Below are 22666 nucleotides of genomic sequence, written 5' to 3'. Positions count from 1 at the left end.
AAATAAATGATTGCTACCTCAAGAATTAATATTTTCCAAATGCTAATCTTTTAGTGAAATGAAAGTGCTCTTTAGCAATTCTATTCATTGGGTGTGGTAAAAATGATTTTTTAAAGCAACTTGGCATCTAATAATTCCACATGTTAATTTATTTGGTTCTCTACCTTCTAGCCTTATTAAGGGAAACTACTTAAGATTTTATTAATTCCAATGGTTCAAAGAGTGTTTTTTTAAACAGTATTTTCCAGTAGAATTGAAACAGGCTGGACAATATAGAAGGAAAGACAGTGAATGTCCTTTTGTCTCTCTGCTTAACTTACTAGTAGACCCTGTAGTAGTTTTCTACTAGTGTACACTTTAGGTAGCTTAAAACTACACACATTTCTTATCTCAAGGTTTCTGCAGGCCAGGCTTGGCTTAACTGGGAGCTCTGCTTACAGTCTTACAAGGCTGCAAAGTGTCAGCTGGGCTGAGTTCTCACTGGTCCTTGGGATCTTTTCCCAAGGTCACTCAGTTGTTGGCAGAACTCAGATCCTTGTAGCTATAGGACGGAAGCCCTTAGCTCCTAGAGGCCATCCCTCTTCATTTTCAGTCCACACATGGCTGTTCGCTTCTTTAAGGCCATCAAGAGAAGCTCTCTATCTCAAAGAGGGCACCAGTTCCTTTCAAAAGACTCATCTGACTAGGTCAGGCCCACCAAGGATAATTTCCCTTTTAATTCAAAGTCAATGATTAGAGGCACTAAGTGCATTTGCAAAACATTTCCATGGTTTTGACATCTAACATAAAATAGCATAATTATAGGAGTGATATCCATTGTATTCTCAGATCCCACCCAAACTAAAGGGGAAGGGGTTAATAAATAAGGACACAGATCATCAGGGGTCAATGTGGAATTCTGCATATACCACAGGTCCTAAACCCAATTTTATTGAGCCAGTTTGCTACATCCTATTTTCTAGACCTCTCCACAAGCTCTTCAGCTACAGCCCAAAGCTTAGATAAATCCCAGAATTACCAACTCTGAGGCCCTCCTTGGGATAGCCAGGTCTCTCCCTAGGGATTTGCCATATTACTTTCCCACCTTTTCTCCTACACTTATGCTGGACTTCTTAAAAATAGCGTGTGCACTGCTTTGTCTTTACAAGGCTATAAAAATTAAAGTGACATGTATCATTAAGCACTGATAAATCTAAAATGTTCTTGTTGCCTGGCTGGTGTTGCTCAGTGGTTGAGCTGAACCCGTGAATCAGGAAGTCACAGTTCAATTCCTGGTCAGGGCAAATGCCTGGATTTCAGGCTCACTCCCCAGTAGTGGGCATGCAGGAGGCAGCCAATTGACCATTCTCTCTTATTACTGATGTCTCTATCTATCTCTCCCTCTCCCTTTCTCTCTCTGAAATCAATAAAAACATATTTAAAAAATAAAATGTTTTTGTCTTTGCTAATGAAATTTTAAGGACAGTTCCTAATTTTCATGTAAAAAGTTAAAATGTAATCTTGTTCAGTTTTCTCCATTACTGATATGCTACATTGTGTTTCAAGAGCAATAATTACCCATTTAAGATGTTTTGTCCTTTAACTGTATTGATTTCCTGGTGCATGTGATAGAGTAAAAAGGAAAACCTATTGACTTCCTCTATTTTCAGATCTGGCTATGGTATAATCAGTAGAATTTCTCAATCAGCAAGGTTTCATTAAACCATGAGAAAAATTAAGCTTGGCAGGGTATAGTCTTCTAAGTCAGTGGTTCTCAACCTTCCTAATGCCGCGACCCTTTAATACAGTTCCTCATGTTGTGGTGACCCCCAACCATAAAATTATTTTCATTGTTACTTCACAACTGTAATTTTGCTACTGTTATGAATCATAATGTAAATATCTGATATGCAGGATGTATTTTCATTGTTACAAATTGAGCATAATTAAAGCATAGTGATTAATCACAAAAACAACATGTAATTATATATGTGTTTTCCGATGGTCTTAGGCGACCCCTGTGAAAGGGTCTTTCGACCCCCAACGGGGACGCGACCCACAGGTTGAGAACCACTGTCCTAAGTCTTTGCCCAGCCCCCATAGTTCATAATTCTTACTTCAACTTGAAAATATTGTTCTCAGAAACACTTTCCTTTAACATTTGACACATCAGACTCACAGAGTAGACTGAGATTCCCTCACTCTATTCAATGCAGGGATTTCTAACATTGTTATTAACAGAAACACAATAGACTAGCTCACATGCATCACTTTTTTGATGATTTAAATTTGTTCTGAGTATTTGAAGAGAAGCAACTGTCCTCTGTAGTGGACTGACATGGATTTTTCCCAAGATATGTCCAAGTTCTAAACCCCGGTTCTTGTGAATGTGACCTTATTTGGAAATGGGGTTTTTGTAGATGCAGTCTCAGGTGCTACTGGTCATTCTCCTTGAGATGAGATCATCCTGGCTTTAGGGTGAGCCTAAATACAATGACTAATGTCCTTCTGAGAGACAGAAGAGAAAGACTGGAGACATGAAGACACAGGGAGGAGTGCCATGTGAAGATGGAAGCAGAGATCAGAGTGATGCTGCCACCATCCAAGGAATGCCTGGAGCCACCAGCAGCGAAAAGGCAAGGAAGAATTCTCCCTGAGAGCCTTTAACGGGAGTGTTTCCCTACCACATTTTGATTTTTTGACTTCTGAACCTCAGGACTGTGAAATAATAAATTTCTGTTGCTTTAAGCCACCAATTTTGTAGTAATTTGTTAAGGCAGCTCTAGGAAATTAAAATATCCTTCATGATACAAATTTTAAGTTCAATTGTAGGGAATTGCTATCACCAGCCATATCTACACAGATTGTTATTTTTCTAGCAATACAAATAATCATGTCAGGACATTACACTGAACATATGATAGATGATAATATAGTCCTGAAAGGCCCAATCCAATGAAAATTTAAATGGCATTTTTCTAATAATAACTAGACATGACAATTGTCATAGGGCTGCCAGATAAAATATGGAACTCATTTAAAAAGGTAATGCACTATTTACCTGAAATTCAAATTTAATTAGGCATCCTGTATTTTTATTTACTACATCTGGAACCCTACAATTTCAGCAGAGAAACTGCAGATCTCAAAGTCACACAGCTAATATAATACTGAGCTTGGCTTTGAAACTATGTGTGTCAGACTCCCCAAATCATGGGCTTTCTAGTCCACCAGGCTTCTTAAAGCTGAGATAATAAAATAGGAAAAGGCAGAACCATCCCAAGAAGCCATCTGGTTATTGTTCTACAAAACAGGTTATAAAAACGGAAGCACCATGGCCAGTTTTGACTGCTAAGCCAAACTCAAAGTCTATTACTTTTGAAGGAAGATTCTGGCTATGCAAAGTTCAAGCAATGATGATGAGGATGGAAATGAGTTTTTCTCTTCCACTATTCTGTGCAGGGGTAATATGGGACACAGGGGTCATAGGATTTTGGTTTTGCTGGGCAGTAGGTGAAGGCATTAATGTAATGAATGATAAAAATGTCTAATTTCTGCTAATTATAATAGTAATACAATATTGCTTCTTACATTCACCAAAATCCACTTGGCTCCCTGGTAACATCAGCCTTAAAAATCTCAATCGTTTCTTAATCTTCACCAGAGGATATACATTTTTATTGATTTTAGAGAGAGAGCGAGTGAGAGAGAAACATCTAAGTAAGAGAGAAACATTGATCAGTTGCTTCCCCTATATACCCAGACTAGGGATTAAACTTGCAACCTAGGTATGTGCCCTGACCAGGAATTGAACTTGAAACAGTTTTGGTGTACAGGACAATGCTCCAACCAACTGAGCCACCTGGCCAGGGCTCTATAGTTGTTGTTTTTAACCTCCTCATAAATTAATCTCAGGTGCTACTGGTCATTCTCCTGACCCAACTATCATAGTCTCCTTTTCCACATCCATAATTCTGGTTCAGACCCTCAAAACTATACTCCTACATCACTGTAGTACTTCCTGACTGATTTTATCACTTCAAACTATCCATCTACATCTAGTTATCATATATATATATTCACAAATCTTAAGTGTTCCAATACTAACTACATAAGCATATGCTTAACACATTTGTTTTTCACAGGTGCGTCTAAAATGAATTTTAATCAATCTCAAACTTAATTCAGGTTGTTTCCTGTGTTTAATTTCTCTTCTCATATCTACCCAATAAAAACTTCATTAATTCCAGGCAAGTAAGTAAAATAGTGAAGTTGGATCAGAGTTTGCATTTTAAACACTTTGGGATATTCTTCACTTCCACAAAGTTATCTTTTTCTTAAGAACATGGCTCTCTCATTCTACCTTAACACAATCCCTATTTTTATCTCTAGAGAAAAATTTGCTCCTTTAAGAAAGAGAGAGGTGCATGCACAGTGCCATCAAAACTTAAAACTGTGGAACAAGATTGAGCTAACGGTAGCTGCTACTCAGCTCAGACAACTGGCATCATATCTTGCCAGATTGCCTGATGCCTTCTCATGATTATAATGGCTTTATGCATTATGACAGAATCCCACAGACATAATGTGCCTTTCTAGGTACATCACATCAGCAGGTCCATGGTATCTGTCTGCCTCATTAATGCTGATTTTATCTTTAACTACTTGCTAAAGGTGGTATCTTCCAAGTTTCTCCACTGTAAGTTATTATTTTCCTCTTTGTCGTTCATACATATTTAGTGGAAAAGTACTTAGAAATGATGCAAATACCTGTACTCATCATAATTTAGCACCTACAAATTTAGCATCAATTGGCGATTTTTACTACAACTGTTACTGCATTGTTTGTTAAAAGGAAGTTTTCTATTTCTATTTTCCCTTCTACATTTACTCATTGCAATTCTAACATAAGCAAAAGCTGTGTCTTCTCACCCATTTACTTATTCAATTATTGATTTACTAGTAAGAAGACATAGATATTTATATTATTCTATGATTTATAATCTATTGCTGCCATTATTTATTTTGTTGCCAAAATTGTTCCAGCTCTAGTCATTAGGAGCTCCTTTAATTTGGCTCCTATATCATTTTGACATTCTGCCATCAATTTTTGAGTACTTCCCTACTCTCAGCAAAATGTTCCAGGCTCATCTTGTACTTTTCTGCAACCAACCATTTCTCCAGGAGCCCTGCTTATTTTTATTGGGAAAATTGTATTTAGAAACCAAGATCTGGGCCAAAGGTGTGTTGATTACATCTTTATAACTTCTCTGAGGGGCTCTTAGGAGACAGATCTAGGAAAATACAATATACTACACACACACACACACACACACACACACACACACACACACACACCTCTGTCCATTTTAATTGTTAACTATATCTCTACTAGAGGCCCGGTGCACGAAATTCGTGCACGGGGCGCGGGGGGGCAGGGGGTGGTTGTCCCTCAGCCCAGCCTGCACCCTCTCCAATCTGGAACCCCTTGAGGGATGTCCGACTGCCCAGTGGGATCAGGCTTAAACGGGCAGTCGGACATCCCTCTCACAATCCAGGACTGCTGGCTCCCAACTGCTCGCCTACCTGCTTGCTTGATTGCCCCTAACTGCTTTTGCCTGCCAGCCTGATCACCCCCTAACCACTCCCTGCCAGTCTGATTGATGCCCAACTGCCTCCCTGCAGGCTCGGTCGCCCCCAACTGTCCTCTCTGCAGGCCATCTTGTGGCGGCCATCTTGTGGACACATGGGGGCGGCCATCTTGTGTATTGGAGTGATGATCAATTTGCATACTGGTCGTGACTAATTAGCATATCAGGGCTAATTAGCATTTCCCTCCTTTATTGTGTTGGAGTGGTGGTCAATTTGCATACTGGTCATGACTAATTAGCATATCCAGTCATGACTGTTGAGGGTGTCATGACCAGTTTGCATATTACCCTTTTATTAATATAGATTAAAAACCATTAGTTCATACTGATACCATTGAATACCATGAAGTTCATCCCAGCTTTCCCCTGTTGTATATTGTTTTTTAAATATTTTTATTGATTTTTCAAGAGGAAGGGGGAAGGAGAGAGATAGAAACATCAATGATTAGAGAAAATCATTGATTGGCTGCCTCCTGCATCTCCCACACAGGGGATTGATTCCGCAACCTGGGCATGTGCCTCGACCAGGAATTGAACCATGACCACACTGATTGATAGGTCAACACTCAATCACTGAGCCATGCTGGCCTGTTGTATATTGTAACTTCTTTCTCCAACAGTGAGAAACCTGGCACTCATCTACAATACATTTACTTATTTGCTCATTCTCAGCATACACAATAAGTAGTTTTAGAATTGACACTCATGCTCTCGAGTACATTATTTGTGCATAGTTAGTTCTTTTTCTCTTGAGTTTTACAGTGTATAATTAAAATACTATTTTATGTAATAACTTATATTAGTCATTTTTTCCCCATCCCCCTGAGGTGTAGTTATAGTTATATTCCATTTTGGGTTCATCCCACATCATAGCTTGATTTCATTCATTCATTCAGTGCTGAAATATTGCCATGATTAAAGAGAACTATGTAAGAATATTTTCTCAGAGAAATGTACCTTCCTCATTTTACCCCATTCCCATTTCCATTCTTGACACCAGCTCTTACCTATACTATATATGCTACCAACCTCATTAGTTTTTGGAGTTTACTTCTGATATATCTTTTTGAACAAGTGAGCAAATAATGCATAATTTCTTACACTCCTTTCTTACATGAAATATTCCAAATTGTCAATACTCTTTTGCACTTTACCTTTTCAATTAATAATATATCCTGTAACTATTTCCATATCAATTCTTAGAGGTTTTCCTTATTCTTTGTTTTACAGCTACATAGTATTTCATCATGTGTATGCACCATGGTTTATTTAGTCACCTCTCCTACTAATGGGTATCTTATAATTGCAAACAATCCTATATAATAAAAGCCTAATATGCTAAGTGTCCGGTCGTCTGTTCAACCAATCAACTGCTTGCTATGATGTGCACTGACCACCAGGGGGCAGACGCTCCAACTGGTAGATTAACTAGCTGCTGGGGTCTGGCCAATCGGACTGAGCAAGATGGGCCTGACATGCCCTGGAGCCCTCCTGCAGTCCCTCACTGGCTGGCCAACCTCCTGCGACCCTCCCCTGCCCTGACCATGCACCGGTGTGGTCCCTCAGCCTGGCCTGTACCCTTTCACAATCCAGGACCCCTCGGGGGATGTTGGAGAGCTGGTTTTGGCCCAATCCCGCAGGCCAGGCCAAGGGACCTCACTGGTGCACAAATTCATTCACTGGGCCTCTAGTGCTGTAATAAATAATTGTGTGCATATGTATTTACTAGTGTTGGGAAGACACATCTAGGATGAAAAGTTTGATCTCCTGATGTCTGGTTCAATTCTGTTTTAGATGAAATGATGTTATATCATGGAATGAAGAATACTCTAAAAACTAAGAAAAATATTATATAAATATAGCAAAATAAAACCATGTTAACAGCATTATTTTCTTTCTCTATATAATTATAGCTTATTTTGAGACAAGAAGTTCAAGTCAATAAGTATTTGTCCTCAGTTATTAAGTCAGATGGTTAATTTTCAAAATTTCCCCCTTGTGTTTAAATTTTAGCAATTCTAATCACATCTTCATTCATTAAGAATGTTCTGATATTTACTAGTTTTTACTTAAAAACTAAATCCATTATTTGTATAGTTTTTAGTGTAAAAACATTATTATATTATTTTTTCTATTTTTTTAAAATATATTTTATTGATTTTCTACAGAGAGGAAGGGAGAGGGAGAGGGAGAGAGTTAGAAACATCGATTCAGCTGCCTCTTGCACTCCCCCTACTGGGGACGCGCCTGCAACCCAGGTACATGCCCTTCACTGGAATTGAACCTGGGACCCTTCAGTCCGCAGGCCGACGCTTCATCCGCTGAGCCAAACTGGCCAGGGCTATTTTTTCTATTTTATTCTTACAGAGACAGGAGATTAAAGTACAAACTATAGTCCTAATTTGGTTCCTTCCACTCCCTAGGTCTGGATGTCAATAGGGTTGGAGGAGAAAAAGAAGATTATGTAATGCCAGGAGTGCTCTCCAGGTGCTCTGACAATGAGTTGGAGGCTTAGGGACTCTCCTCCTTCCCAGTGCGAGGAGTTAGACCAGATTCAGTTTCCTCTTGGGGTTCTGGGCCCTTGGGGCCCTCAGTTCTCCACATTCTAAATGGCTGATATTTGGCAATGTGCAAAGGGTGCTATACTGTCTGTTTAGGGTCTATCTCTGGTCCTGCCTCTAATTTTGGGTTCAAGGAGCCCAGGCTAGTTCATCAGATTGCCTTGGCATTTGGAATCCAGGAATTAAGGATTCCAAATGCCTTGTCTTTTCCTTCATTATAGCCTACAAAGACCTGTTTAAGCCACCATGAGACTACTGTCAGATCCAACTAAGTCTCAGAAAATTGCTTGCTGGGAATCACCAAAGTTTTGGTGAGACGCTAGTTCTGGTTTCTGCAAGTTTAGCCGATTCAACTGAGCAAATCAATGCAGCAAAAAGAATGTCAGGTCTGCCAAAAGCGACTTCTGTATGACTTCAAATATTTGTCTCACCTATTTCATCAACTGTGTCACTAATTACATATAATGCAGAGTCTAATTTCTCAGCAGTTTTGTAGGGATTTTGCTGTCTGGATTGGGTCCAGTTCAGAGTTGCAAACTTGCATCATAACCTCTTCCTGTGGTCACAGGAGTCAGATAACATTTCAAACCACATCACTGGACCCAACCTTCTAAAAATTACAATATTATAGTTAATTTATTTGAACTTAAGCAACCATTAAAAATAATTTTGTCAAAAACACACAGAATAAACTTCCAAGTGATGTTCTTCTTATGACCTTACCTCCTCGATCTCGGGCAGCTAAACTTTGACCCTTTCTTAATGTAATATCCAATTGGTACATTCCGGGATCAGCCAGAGGGACATCTGCATTACTGGTTCCAGAAGTATTTATTTTCTGGAAAACAAGAAGTATACAAAATATTAAAATACTTATCTTTCTTCTCTTTCCTCCAAAGGGGGGCCATATAGAGTTTAACTCAAACTATAAGAATTAGTCAATATAATTTGTGAATTCACACAGCATCATAATCACCCAGTTCTCTGAAGGTTTTAAAATTCATGAAATTCTTCAGACAATAAAAAAATGGCAGTTATAGGAATCCCTGTATTAATTCAAATTAAAAATAACAAATGCAGTATGAAAAACATTTCCCAGGAAAAGCCCCCACATAATTCAACTAAGAAGAACTAACAGGAATAGTTTCTGAAGTAAAAATACAATCAATGATGAAAAGAGAATAAAGGTATGCAAGAGCAGTTAATTTCCACATAACTGAGCTGAAAATTAAAATGATTCATTCAGGTGACTTTGTTGACTCCTTTATCTATGCAAAAGGGCTCAACCTGGTGAATTACATACTTTTATTTTGGCCCCAACATGAAATATGATATAATTATATATAAATAAATTCACGTAGCATTTTGATAGTATTTGCAAGCAAATAATATAAATATAGAGACAATATCTAGTGCTGTTTTCTATGGAATAAAAGTGCACAAGCTATTGCTAGAACTAAAAATCTTTTCAAGGCTACTTCTATAGAATATCAACAACATACTCTGTTTATTTAATAGTCATTGAGTTACAAACACACTTGAAGAGGCATAACTATCTTTAATAATAAAAGACTAATATGGTAAGTGTTCGGTCATCCGCTCAGCCGTTCAACCAATCAGTGTTCTCAACTGCTTGCTATGACATGCACTGACCACCAGGTGGCAGATGCGCTGACTGGTAGGTTAGCTTGCTGCTGGGGTTGGGCCAATCAGGACTGAGTGAGACAGGCCGGACACGCCCGGGAGCCCTCTTGTGGTCCCTCTCGGGCTGGCCAACCTCCTCCATCCCTCCCTGGACCCAGTTGTGCACTGGTGGGGTCCCTCGGCCTGGCCTGTGCCCTCTCGCAATCTGGGACCCCTCAGGAGATGTTGGAGAGCCAGTTTCGGCCCAATCCCGCAGGCCAGGCTGAAGGACCCCACTGGTGCACGAATTCATGCACTAGGCCTCTAGTATTAAAATAACACAAAAGAAATATATAGTAAAAATTGTACAGGTCACAGTTTATACTTTCTGTCAATCTGATACAGCAGGAAAAATTACTTTTTCACATGTTGAGATGATTTTAAATTATAAATTTTTTCCAATTAAAAAATAAATGTTCTTTTGTTTTGGAATAGTATGCATGGATAAGGTAAAATATTAGACACCAGACTGATTCTTTCAGTTCCAAAATTTACATGAAATACAACTATAAAGCATCATTTTGTTTGAGGTTTTAAGACCAAGATAAAGAAGCTTTCCTATAGGAGCAATTATCATTTAAAATTAGAACCGTGCAACTCTGATAACTCAAACTCATCATTTCTCCTCTGGTAACAATAAAAAAGAATTCACTCCTTCTCATGATATCTCTGTTTCTATGAATGACAGAATTTTCCCGCAGTTACTCAGGCTAGAAATTGATGAGCTAGCCTTGATTTCTTCATTTCCCTTTCCACCACATTCAAATAGTTGCCAAATTCCATCCACTCCATTTCCATATTACATCCTGCAGTTGCCTTTGCCTTTTATTTCCCTGTTACCACTAATTTGGATCACATCTTCAAACAACGGAGAAGCAAAAGGTAAAATGATTGCCTTGCTCTTCTGGCAAACATCTAATTGCCCCACCTCCTTAGGGTTACTTAGGATAATAATATCCTTCCACACTTTTATTTGTCTTCTTATATAAACAAATATACATACATATAGGTTTATTTTTTGTGGTTGAGTTTTCAGTTTTTGTTTGTTGCTAACAAAGAGCATATTTGTCTATTATTTTATAATTTATTTAATTTTAAAATATCATGGCACTTTTCTGGTCTACACATAGATTTATCTACTTTTCTTTTACATACATCATTTTTTCACAGTGTAGGAATACCATAATTTCTTTAATTATCTCCCTACTGGTGAATCTGAGTTTGGTTTCACTATATGCCACTACAAAGACTTGGGCTTTTATTTTTTTAGAACATAAATCTTCCCCCCAAAATTTAAATACTTCATACTCTATTGAAAGTTATGAGTGCCTATTTCCCACATCCTAGCCAGCATAGGATGTTACTAATTTTCAAGGTTCGTGGGAAAAAACTGTTATCTTCTTTTATATAGATTTCCTGAACTATGATAAGGTGTCTGGAAACTAGTGTAAACAGCAAGAGAGGAACAGCTAGCTGTTCACTGGGCCACACAGAAAATGCCAACCAAGGGCTTCTGAACTACTTTGCAAGAACAGTTTGTATGTGGGTCCAATTAATAAGCAAAATTAAAATCCAACAAACATTTGTTAAACTTCAAGTATGTTCTAAGGCTTTCATTAGGTTCTTTCATATACATTATTTCAAAATAAACAAATCCATTAATAAATATTAAATGTATATAGATTTACTTCTTTCTAAGACCAGAATAAAATCTATAGGAAAGGAGACGTTTTTTAACCCACCCTGCATCCTCCTCTAGTGTCTTGATAGGTATCTTACAGAAAAAATTGAATGTACAGATATCTGTATTTTCTTTGTAGCTTTTATTGCTCTATTCAGTGCTACTTGAAGTCTAAAGTGAATGATTTATAGAGTACCTGGTTTTATATTTTAAAAATATATACATCTAATTTCATTATATTTATTTGGGTGATGTGTTAATAAAATTATACAGGTTTCAAGTGTACAATTCTATAATATATTATCTGTATATTATATTGTGTGTTCACCACCCAAAATCAAGTCTCCCTCCATCACCATATATTTGACCTTTTTTACCCTTATCTACCTTCCCACTTTATGGGCAAGTTAAGAAATTTCAAAGGTAATTCTAACTATACTAGATTTTTCACTTTTGAAAAATTTAGAATTTAACATCTTGTTAAACGATAACTTCACTGAATTTACATAAATTGGCTTTTTAAAGCCTGAATAATATTCCATTTGTGGCCTGGCTGGCATGGTTCAGTGGTTGAGTGTCACCCTATAAATCAGGAGGTCATGGTTTGATTCCCAGGCAGGGCACATGCCCAGATTGCAGGCTCATCCCCAGTGTGGGGCATGCAGGAGGCGGCTGATCAATGATTCTCTCTCATCACTGATGTTTCCCTCTCTTTCTCCCCCTCCCTCTCTGAAATCAATAAAAATATATTTTTTAAAAATATTCCATTTGTGTGTGTATTTATGTGTGCATCACATTTTATTTGACTATTCATCTGATGACAGCCATTTACTTGTAGGTTGTTTCCATATCTTGGCTTTGTGACTAATGCTATAATGAATAGCAATGCAGATATCTCTTCAAGGTACTGATTTAATTTCCTTTGGTTAAATGCTGCCTTGCCCCTCTTGTTCTCCATGTCTTCCTACCTACTTTTCAAGGGCCATTTCATCAGCACTTTACATGCTTGTGTTTTATTTTTGTCCATTATCACATCCTATCACAAATTTATATTGGCCATGTTAGATTGTAAACTTTTAAAATCAGGGAATGGAGTTTTTAAGGATCAACTCAACACAAATTGTGATAGAGGCTATGAGGACAGAAATATGCCTTTAAGGACAAATGATCTAGCTGAGTAGACACATACATGGGGATCTGTAACAAAGTTGGCTATTCCGTGGGCAGTTTGTTAACTTCTTCTGTACTGAAGTAAGGCATCCAATCTGTTTTAGCACCTTCTTTTGTGAGGAACCTAAGTATAACCTTAGAATCCTCCTCAATATAATGCTCTATCCGTGGTAGGGAAACAGCGGCTCGCCAGCCACACGCGGCTCTTTGGCCCCTTGAGTGTGGCTCTTCCTAAGCCTTAGGAGTACCCTAATTAAGTTAATAACAATGTCCTACCTATATAGTTTAAGTTTAAAAAATTTGGCTCTCAAAAGAAATTTCAATCGTTGTACTGTTGATATTTGGCTCTGTTGACTAATGAGTTTGCTGACCACTGCTCTAGGCTGCCATTACCAACTGATCAACATTGGCACTTAAAGTGGAACTTCATCCACTAAAAGTTATAATAAGGACAGACTGTGCTATAAGTTCATAGGAGAACAGGAAAGACAAATTATTACGGGAAAAGAATCTGAGGAGCTCTCTAGAGATGACAACAGAGCAGGGTGTGAAAATGTGAATTTTGACAAGTGAAGATTTGAAATAAGAAAGGATGAGACAATCAGCATGAGCTAAATGGTGAGTAGTCACCAGCGGTGCATCACTGGCATGTGTGACAAATAAAGTGAAAAGAATGACTGATGCCCACTGATGCCAGGCTGAGGAGAGTTCTTGTGGGCAACAGGAAAGCATCACAGGCCTTTGGAGAGAGAAGCAATAAAACCGGGCCTCGTTTAACACACATTTATTGCCTATCTTTCATCTTTCCTGTTCTGGACTAAGTGCTTATATTACATAGATGAACAAAACCAGGCCTTTTCTCTCTGTGGGATGGAAGAGATCAGAGAAATCTTGTGGATATAGAAATTATTTGAAAAGTTTTATTATAACAGTCCAGTTTAAGTCATAAGGGCCTCATCTGTCAGTGAGAATGGAAATAAAAGATGAATTAGAAAGATATTGAGGCGATTCAATCAGCTGAATTTGTCAACTGACAGGATGTGAGAGAGAGGGGGGATGGATACATGAGTTACTCAGAAGTTTGAGCTGAGCTCTTGGGAGAATGGTAATGTCCACAGTAGAAAGCACCACTGTGTCTAGTTCCAAGGATATTGCCAACTCCAAAAAGAAGGAAATCAAGAACTTAAGTAGATCTAGATAGGCATCTCTCCTCAGGCTCACTGAATGGTTCTAATAAGAAATCTGGTAGGCCAGTTACAGAGAGATACTAGAAATACATATATTTTTCATTATAAAGTACCTTTTAATAAATGTTTAACTTACCAAATGTAAGTATGTATTAGGAAAGATATATCTGAAATGCTAGGCACACTGTAGCTCTAATACAAACATTGTCATTTTAAATCTTTTATTTTTTTCCAAGTTAACATTTTTGTGTCATATTACTAGAACTGTAAATATACCCCTCCTTTCCCTAAACTGCCGTGTCCCACACTTAGATGTGTGTTATTATCTTTTAACCACTTTATTGAAGTATGATTTATATGTAAAACGCTGTGTATATAACTCTATGAGTTTGGGGATGTTTATACACCTGTGGAACCATCACTACCATCAAGGCCACAGACATATCTAGAATTTCTCAAAGTTTCTTCCTGCTCTCTTTATTAATATTATTATTATTATCATCATCATCATAATCATCATCATTATAATTTTTGTGTGTGTGGTAAGAACACTTAGCATGAGATCTACCGCCATAGAAAATTAAGTATATAATGTAGTATTGTTAGCTGTTTGGCACTATGCTGTATAGGAGATCTTAAGAATTTATTCATCCCAAATAACTGAATCATTGTACCCTTTCACCATTACCTCTCATTTCCCCTTCCCCCAGCCTCTGGCAACCCCCATTCTACGCTTTGCTTCTATGAGTTTAAGAATTTTAGATTCTACATATAAGTGAGATCATTTAATGTTTGTCTTACTGTGTCTGGTTTATTTCCCTTAGCAAAATGTTTTCCAGGTCCATCCATATGATTACAAATGATAGATTTTCCTTCTTTTTTTTTTTTTTTTTTTAAGGCTGAATAACATTCTGTCATACATTGTGGGGGATACTAAGTTGTGCCCTGGCAAGGCAAAACAGGCGTTCTTAAAAATATTGTCAACTGAACCCAGGGTGCAGGCAGAGCCACGCCCTGGAGGCGGTCCTAGCCCAAAGGCAAGGATGTCAATCAGTCTGACCTTTCCAGCCCAGGTGCAAGGGGGTGGATCTCACTATGTCACCAGAAACTCAAGGCCCACCCAGATGTGATGTAACTTCCTGTTACTTCAAGTATAAATTAAACACGTGGTTCCGGTGCTGGGCCCCCTGTCTGTCCCTCTGTCAGAGGGCAGAAGCCCACCTGGTCCCCGCTTCTCCTTCTATTTCTGTGTCTTGTCTCCTTATTTCATTTCTCAATCCCAAGCGCCTCTACTCAAAGAACCGGTTCGCTCTCTTTCCGTGCTGCTCGCGGAGAAGAGAGACCCCCGCGATAATAGGTATAGACCAAATTGTCTTTATCCATTCACCCACCAATGGACATTTAGGCTGTTTTCACATCTTGACTATTGTGAATAATGCTTCAATAAACATGGGAGTTCAGGTGTCTATTCAAGATCCTGGTGCAAATTCCTTTGCTTAAATACCCAGAAATGAAATTGCTGGATTCTATGAAACCACAAAAGACTCTGAATAGCCAAAGCAATCTTTATAAAGAACAATGCTGGAGGCATCACACTTCCTAATTTCAAACTATACTACAAAGCTGTAGTGATCAAAACAGCTATGGTACTGACATTAAAACAGACATATAGACCAAAAGAACAGAGTAAAGTGTAGGGAGCGGCTCTAGGGGTAAGTCTTGGACTGACCTGTGGCAGGACCACAAACAAGTCCCAGCTTGGAGGGCAGAGCCCTCTTAGCATAATTAAGCTTAACCTTATAGCCCTCCCTAGTTCCTTCCTAGGTAGCTAATGGGCTGTGGGAGGTACAGCAAGTGCTGCCAAAACAAGGTGAAACTCACAAGAACATTGTAAACAGGTTGACCACTACCCTTGTTTTGATCTCACTATAAAATAAAGCCTCAGCTTGCAGGCTGGGTCTTTCTGTGTCCTCATCCAGGCACGGAGATTCACTGAGCACCAGCTGTATTCTCTTGTCTGTCTTTTCTTTAATCCTTCACTGCCCTTCTTCAGGCTCACTGAACCCTTGGCTGTGCTGGCACGGCACAGTAAAGAGCCCAGAAATAAACCCACATAAAGGGTCAACTAATCTTCTATAAGGACACCATGAATACAAACTAGGGTAAGAACAGCCTCTTAAACAAATAATGCTAATAAAACTTAATACCCACATGCAAAATAATGAAATTAGACCCTTATGCAAAAAATAAATCAGACTTAAACATAAAACCTGAAATCATAAAATGCCTAGGAGAAAACACAGGGGGTAAAGCTCCTTGACACTGACCTTGGTGATGAAATTTTGGATATGACACCAAAAGTACAGGAAACAAAAGTAGAAATATATAAGTATGCCTACATCAAATTAAAAAGCTTCTGCACAGAAAATAAAATAATCAACAAAACAAAAAGACAACCTATGAAACAGGAGAAAATATTTGTAAACAATATACATGATAAGGGGCTACTATGCAAAGTATATAAGGAACTCATACAATTCAGTAGCAAAACAAATAATCCACTTAAAATATGGGGCAAAGGACCTGAATAGACATTTTTCCAAAGAATGCATACAAATGGTCAACAAGTACATGAAAAGGTGCTCAGCATTACTAATCATCAGGGACATGCAAATCAAAACCAAAATGAGATATTATCTCATGCCTCATGCCTGTAAGGTTGGCTATTATTTTTTTTTTTAAATAAAATGCTAGTGAGGATATGGAAAAGAGGGAATCCTTGTACATCTTTAGTGGGAATGTAAAAAAAATGATAAGCTCAAAATTGTAAATTCAGAGTTCTAGGTACAATTAGAGGATCAGGGAGGTTTCTATGACAACACTCAAAACTTTGAGGCTGTTGAAGCCAAAAAGCAGATGTAATGTTTGAAGTTGTAGATTATAACATAAGTGAAATACACGGCCTTATTCAGTCACCTAGGGGAAAGTCAGGAAAACACACACACACACACACACACACACACACACACACACACAACAACTGTAGAAGAGAGGAAGTCTGAGAATTAGAAAGAAAACATTTGGAAGGATTATTATGACCAGAGCACCCACTTCTTCTACTCCACCAAGCCATTATGTTTGTTTGTTTGTTTGTTTGTTTGTTTGTTAATCCTCACCCAGGGATATTTTTTCCATTGATTTTTTTTTTTAGAGAGAGTGGAAGGGAGGGAGAGAGGGGAAAAGAGAGAGAGGGAGACAGAGAGAGAGAGAGCATAGATGTGAAAGAGACACAGTGATTGGTTGCCTCCTGCACATGCTCCAACTGGGGCCGGGAATCAAACCCATGACCCTTCAGTATGTGGGCCAACATTTTAACCACTGAGCAACACCGGCCAGGGCAAGTCACCATTTTTGCAGAAGCCCTTTCTCTACAGTTCCTGGCTTGCTTAAACTACAGCAGTTCCCATCCATGGTAATGTTACGTTTCCTCATGCCTAACTCTCTTTCCCTCATTTTATACATCATAGTAGTACTCAAACTTGAGGGCTGTGGCTAGGGACCAGGGAACTGTGGGTTGGGAACCAATGTTTTAGTCATTTTCCTTACAGATCCTCAGGTAATTTTAATATGCAGCCTAGCTTGACCCATGTTCCAGTTATAGAAGCCAGTCTTTGAGAAGGCTCATCCAGGAAGAATTTCCAGACTTTTCTTATTTACACCCTGAAACACCTGGAGAATATGTGTGGAAATTGATAGGGGGGTCCTTGTGACTTTGAGCTCTGCTGCTTAGGAGGCCTTTTCCCTAAGTGAAGAAAGCGTTCCATAGAAGATACAATGTGCTGATGAATTCAAACTTGTGAGTGCCACCTGGCCTTTTGTAGCTTTTCATTATAAGCAAAAAATGAGGTTACTCTGTTAGTTGTGGTGGTTGGTCCTTATTGTCAATAGGAAGTAGAGTTAGTGTAGCATTGTACAAGGAAGGAAAAGTATGTCTGCATTACAGGAGATTTTCTTGGGTGCTCTATCTAGTATTGCCATGCCCAGGGGATTGTGTATTGCTTAAGTTATTCTATATGTGTTTCATACACTTGGGCCATGCTCAATGCAGCTAGCTTTAACCTTATCTGTCAATAAAATCTCCTTAAAATTAAAATTTCATGAAAGCTTTTACATTTTCAACTTCTAAAATTGAACAACCCTGTCAAGGATATCAAGAAGTGTCTCTGAGGATTTTTACTTAGTCATTACTAGTTTCTACTTAGTCATCTCTCGTAGTTTCAATGACATTGAAAATATTAGTACAGTGAAATCTCCAATGGAAATCAAAACTTAATTTTCAAAAACAGAACTTAAAAGTCACTGAGATATTCAAAGCTCAATGAAGTTCAGAGATCCACTTGCCAAAGGAACATCATGATTATTTAGACGTCAAATGAATAAATGACTTTAAAAACTGAAACCACATAGAATGGAGAAAATTCATGGCAACCAATGAGCACACCTGATTGGTACGTCAGTCACAGAGCCTGAGTAATCTACAGCCCCACCTGAAAGAACAGCTTATGCTTGATTCTATGTAAACTTAATTTCCTGCCCCTTGTTCATAGTGATTTAGACTAGAGCTTGGTATCTGACCCTTAGACAATAAATAGGCTGGTTGGTGAGTTTTCTAGCAAAAGTGTTATTAGGCAAAGGTTATTTGGACTGAGTTCAGAGAGAATAAAAGTTAAAAGTGGCTCCTAAAGCCAAAGGGCCAATTAGAGAGACTGGAGAGGCCATAATGGCCCTTGTATAACCCCAAATCAGAAAATAGGTGCTATAATCATGCAGAAGTAGAGGGTGGAAAAATACATATAGTAGAGGGCAGACTGTGACTTTATAGCAGGACATACAGACAGACCAACTAACCAAAGCAGCAATATGACAGTGCCTAGGCAGGAGAGTGAAGATCTATGAACTGCCACTTTGAAGGCCTGGAGAGGCTCTGGGTCATGAGGGCCATCTGCTCTGGGCTCTGTGTTCTTGGATATCTTTGTGATTCCCCATCACCTCCTTACTTCCTTTGACCTTGTATGAGAGAGATGGAGGGAGTCTTTGATTCTTAGAACGGAGTGAGAAACAAAAAGAGCAACAAGAATGAGCAAAGGAAGCATAGAAACAAGCAAGCAGCCAGGTAACTCAGTAAATGCATAAGCAGTCAGCAGACAGTGATATGGGAGAAAGCCACACAGAGAGCCTACAGATAGAAATTGCTCTGTGTCTTCAACCTCTTCCTCCAGGGTACTATGTGGTGTTCATTGATGTTCCCATACAGATGACTGTGTGGTGCTAGCTCATTACCCAGAAGTCAAAGAAGGTCAGTGCTCTGCAGTTACTATGTGAGGAAAAATTTTTGTTTTTATGACTATTTTCAACAAGAACTTGGAAAAAGGCTAGTGGTTAGGGTACCCAAATAATTTATCATTCAAATTTGGATACTGTAAAGAATGAAAGGGAGTGCTATTATTAATTACACTAGAGGCCCGGTGCATGAAATTTGTGCATGACAGGGGGTGTCCCTCAACCCGGCCTGCACCCTCTCCAATCTGGGACCCCTCGGGGGATGTCCGACTGCCCTCTCACAATCCAGGACTGCTGGCTCTTAACCATTTGCCTGCCTGCCTGCCTGCCTGATTGTCCCTAACTGCTTGTGCCTGCCAGCCTGTTCGCCCCCTAACTGCTCCCCTGCTGGCCTGATTGACGCCTAACTGCTCCCCTGATGGCCTGATCACTCTCAGCTGCCCTCCCCTGCCGGCCTGATTGCCCATAACTGCCCTCCCCTGCCACGACCCGCCTTCTCCACACGAGGTGGCGGAGACACCGGGAGAAGCCTCCTCCATGCCATGCAGAGCCACGGGACCCCCAGGCTTCACTACATGGAGCGGCCACCAGGCCCTGCCTCCACTGTGCACGCAGCCAATTTGTGGTGGCCATCTTGTGATGATGTCCCACGAGGGTGTCGCGCGAGGGCGTGACGCCACCTCGGCTTTTATTATATAGGATGGCATAAAAAGGCATAAACAAAATGGTCTCTGGTAAACTGGGATGTGTGGTTGTAATAATTAATATGTTAGCCTTCAGTTCACCAGAAAAATAAACTAAGCAGAAAAGACTAATTCTCTGGTCACATCAAGCTTTACAATGGCTTGTTTTGGAACCAAACTACAATCCTGGGTTTAATTCTGGGATTTTTATTTTGCAACAGCCAAGCCAAACAAAATGGGCCTATAAATCTTGGACCCACTAAATGGCAATATTTAATGGCTGCTGCAAAAAGTATGAAGTTCAGTGCAACCTAAGCGTCCTTTCCAGGACTCCCACAACACGATTACTCACCCTTGGCTTGTCTGCTAAATTGACTGTTCTGTGCAGCATCATTTCATTCCTGCTGGTATCCTGTCCACCTACACACACAGTTTGTAAAATAACCCGTGCCAAAGGAAAGCAAACAAAATCCTCTGTTCTCCATCCCAATGTACACGGATCACTCCTTTTTGGAATTAGATCGTGCAAACAGCCTTTGTATTACAAAAGGCAAATTCTGATGATAAAGGGCAGGCATTATATCAACCATGTAACTTCAGCCAAAAATACTTATTCCCTCTGTGCCTTTGTTTTCTAATCTTTAAAATGGGCTCTTAGATACGTTACTAAGGACTGTTTTGATTATGAGATAAAATATATAAAACTGCTTTGTAACTATAAGAAATTATTTAATATAAGTACTTATTTGGGGGCAGGTGATAAGGAAAGCTATTGTAAAATAGAGAAGAGATTATAGAAGTCAAAACACAAAGATCTGGCCTGGCTGAGATGACTCAATGGTTGAGCATTGCCCTGTGAACCAGGAGGTCATGGTTTGATTCCAGATCAGGGCACATGCCCGGGTTGCCGGCTCATTCCCCAGTGTAGGGCAGGCAGGAGGCAGCCGATCAATGTTTCCCTCTCATCATTGATGTTTCTATCTCTCTCTCCCTCTCCCTTTCTCTCTGAAATCAATAAAAAAATATATTTTTTAAAAATCACAAAAACCTGTAAACAGGCCTGCTGTTTATATTGGACTATGAAATTGGTCTGAGGCAGAGGAAAGATATTTTTTAGCTCTAAGGGCCTCATTTTCCTCTTCTTTAAAAAATAGACTTGTCAAAATTAAAAGAAATAATGTAATTTATAGTGTTTTATAAAGAGTCAAGTGATTTTACAAATGCAAAGTAGTTTCTTCCTGTTCTTGTCAAATTATATATTTTGTATACACTGCTGCTAGTGTTCACCTTTGGTTAATCGGAGATTAGAAAGTAAATCACACTCGGGCTGTCTGCTCCCAGTACTATTATATTACTTAATCACTGTTACCCTTACTATTTCACTACAATAATATTTGTCAGGCCTGATAGATTTTGTTTGCATTAACTCATCTGACCTTTCATCTTTCGGTGAGTTCCCAAGCATACTCTTACTTCCCCAAAGAAAACCAAACTGCATTAAAAAGTGCAGAGCTACCAGCAAAAAACAAAACCTCTGAGACAAAAGCTTCTGCACATATATACCATATTTGTGAACCCTGTTAGAAAAGTGTAAGAGTTTTGAGCAACAAAATAAACATAGTATTGGATTACAACTCAAAGTATAAATAAATAGTCATGATTCCGTACTGGTACAAATTATTTGAATAAGTAATTAAACAAATAAGTAACTGAACGGGGGAGAAAAGGCAGGTCTACAGTGCAGAAGAATTCGAAGTAGTTTATGTCGCTCTGCTCCTCAAGGAAGCTGAGCATAACTTCCTACCTTTTAAGTGTGGGATATACATAGTGACTTCCTTCCAAAGAGGACAATATGGAGAAACTACTGCCTCAACCAGGTGCTCAAGTTTGATCAATACTGATAAGTTGATAGCAGGTTCCCTTGACAGTTTGTGATGAGAATGGTGCTTTACCTCTCTGGTCTTCCTTCCAAAACACAGAACCTCAGTCTAACCATGAGAAAAAACATCAGGAAAATCCAAACTGAAGCACATTCTATAAAATATCTGACCAATGCTACTCAAAACTGTCAAGGTCATCAAAAAGACGGAATGTGTGAATAAACCTCCTAGCCATGAGGAGCCTAAGATGACATGAAAACAAAAGAAAATGTGGTAACCTGGTGAGATCCTGGCACAACAAAAAGGACCTTAACTGAAAACTGAAGATCTGAATAAAGTATGAACTTTAGTTAATATTAATATATCAATATTGGTTCACTGGTTTTGACAAATGTACCATACTAATATAAGATGTTAGCAATAGGGGAAATTGGATGTGGGGTATACGGAAATTCTCTGTTTTATCTTTGTAACTTTTCTGTAAATCTAAAAATACTCAAATGAACAGTTTACTTTTTGAGTGATAACCTAGTGTTTGGTAGGGCACAACTATTTTAATTTTGTCTTTGTTTAATAAGTATAATGATAAACTTCATAGAAGGCATGTTAGTGATAAATTAAACCTAATCTACCTCACCATCCCCTTTCCCTTCCACCATATAACAGATGCAGGAGATTGAGGGGTATGTATCTAAGGGGGAGGTAGTAGTAGTATGTCGCGGATAGTGCGTTGTGTTGGGGCTCCGGAGGAGATCGCGGAATCAGAGACAGGCGTCCTCTCCTCAGTGTCCCCAAGATTATTGTCCTCGAAGCTCATAAAGAGGAGGTGGAGAAGTAAAATCAATCTTTTG

At 38.9% G+C, this 22666-nt stretch overlaps 1 protein-coding gene across 1 annotated transcript in view; it reads right to left on the bottom strand.

The window, feature by feature from the left end:
* Positions 1-22666, bottom strand: part of MCTP1 (multiple C2 and transmembrane domain containing 1) — a 301653-nt gene that overhangs the window by 249429 nt on the left and 29558 nt on the right. Inside the window, exon 2 of the mRNA XM_023749929.1 lies at positions 8915-9029. Within this exon, the coding sequence (XP_023605697.1) occupies positions 8915-9029 (115 nt within the window). The remainder of the gene's footprint in view (positions 1-8914; positions 9030-22666) is intronic.

Source organism: Myotis lucifugus, unplaced genomic scaffold (assembly GCF_000147115.1).
Source record: "Myotis lucifugus unplaced genomic scaffold, Myoluc2.0 scaffold_0, whole genome shotgun sequence".
In the NCBI taxonomy this organism is placed as follows: domain Eukaryota; kingdom Metazoa; phylum Chordata; class Mammalia; order Chiroptera; family Vespertilionidae; genus Myotis; species Myotis lucifugus.
Note: the sequence above shows the minus strand (reverse complement) of the source record. Positions and strands in the feature narration are given on the sequence as shown.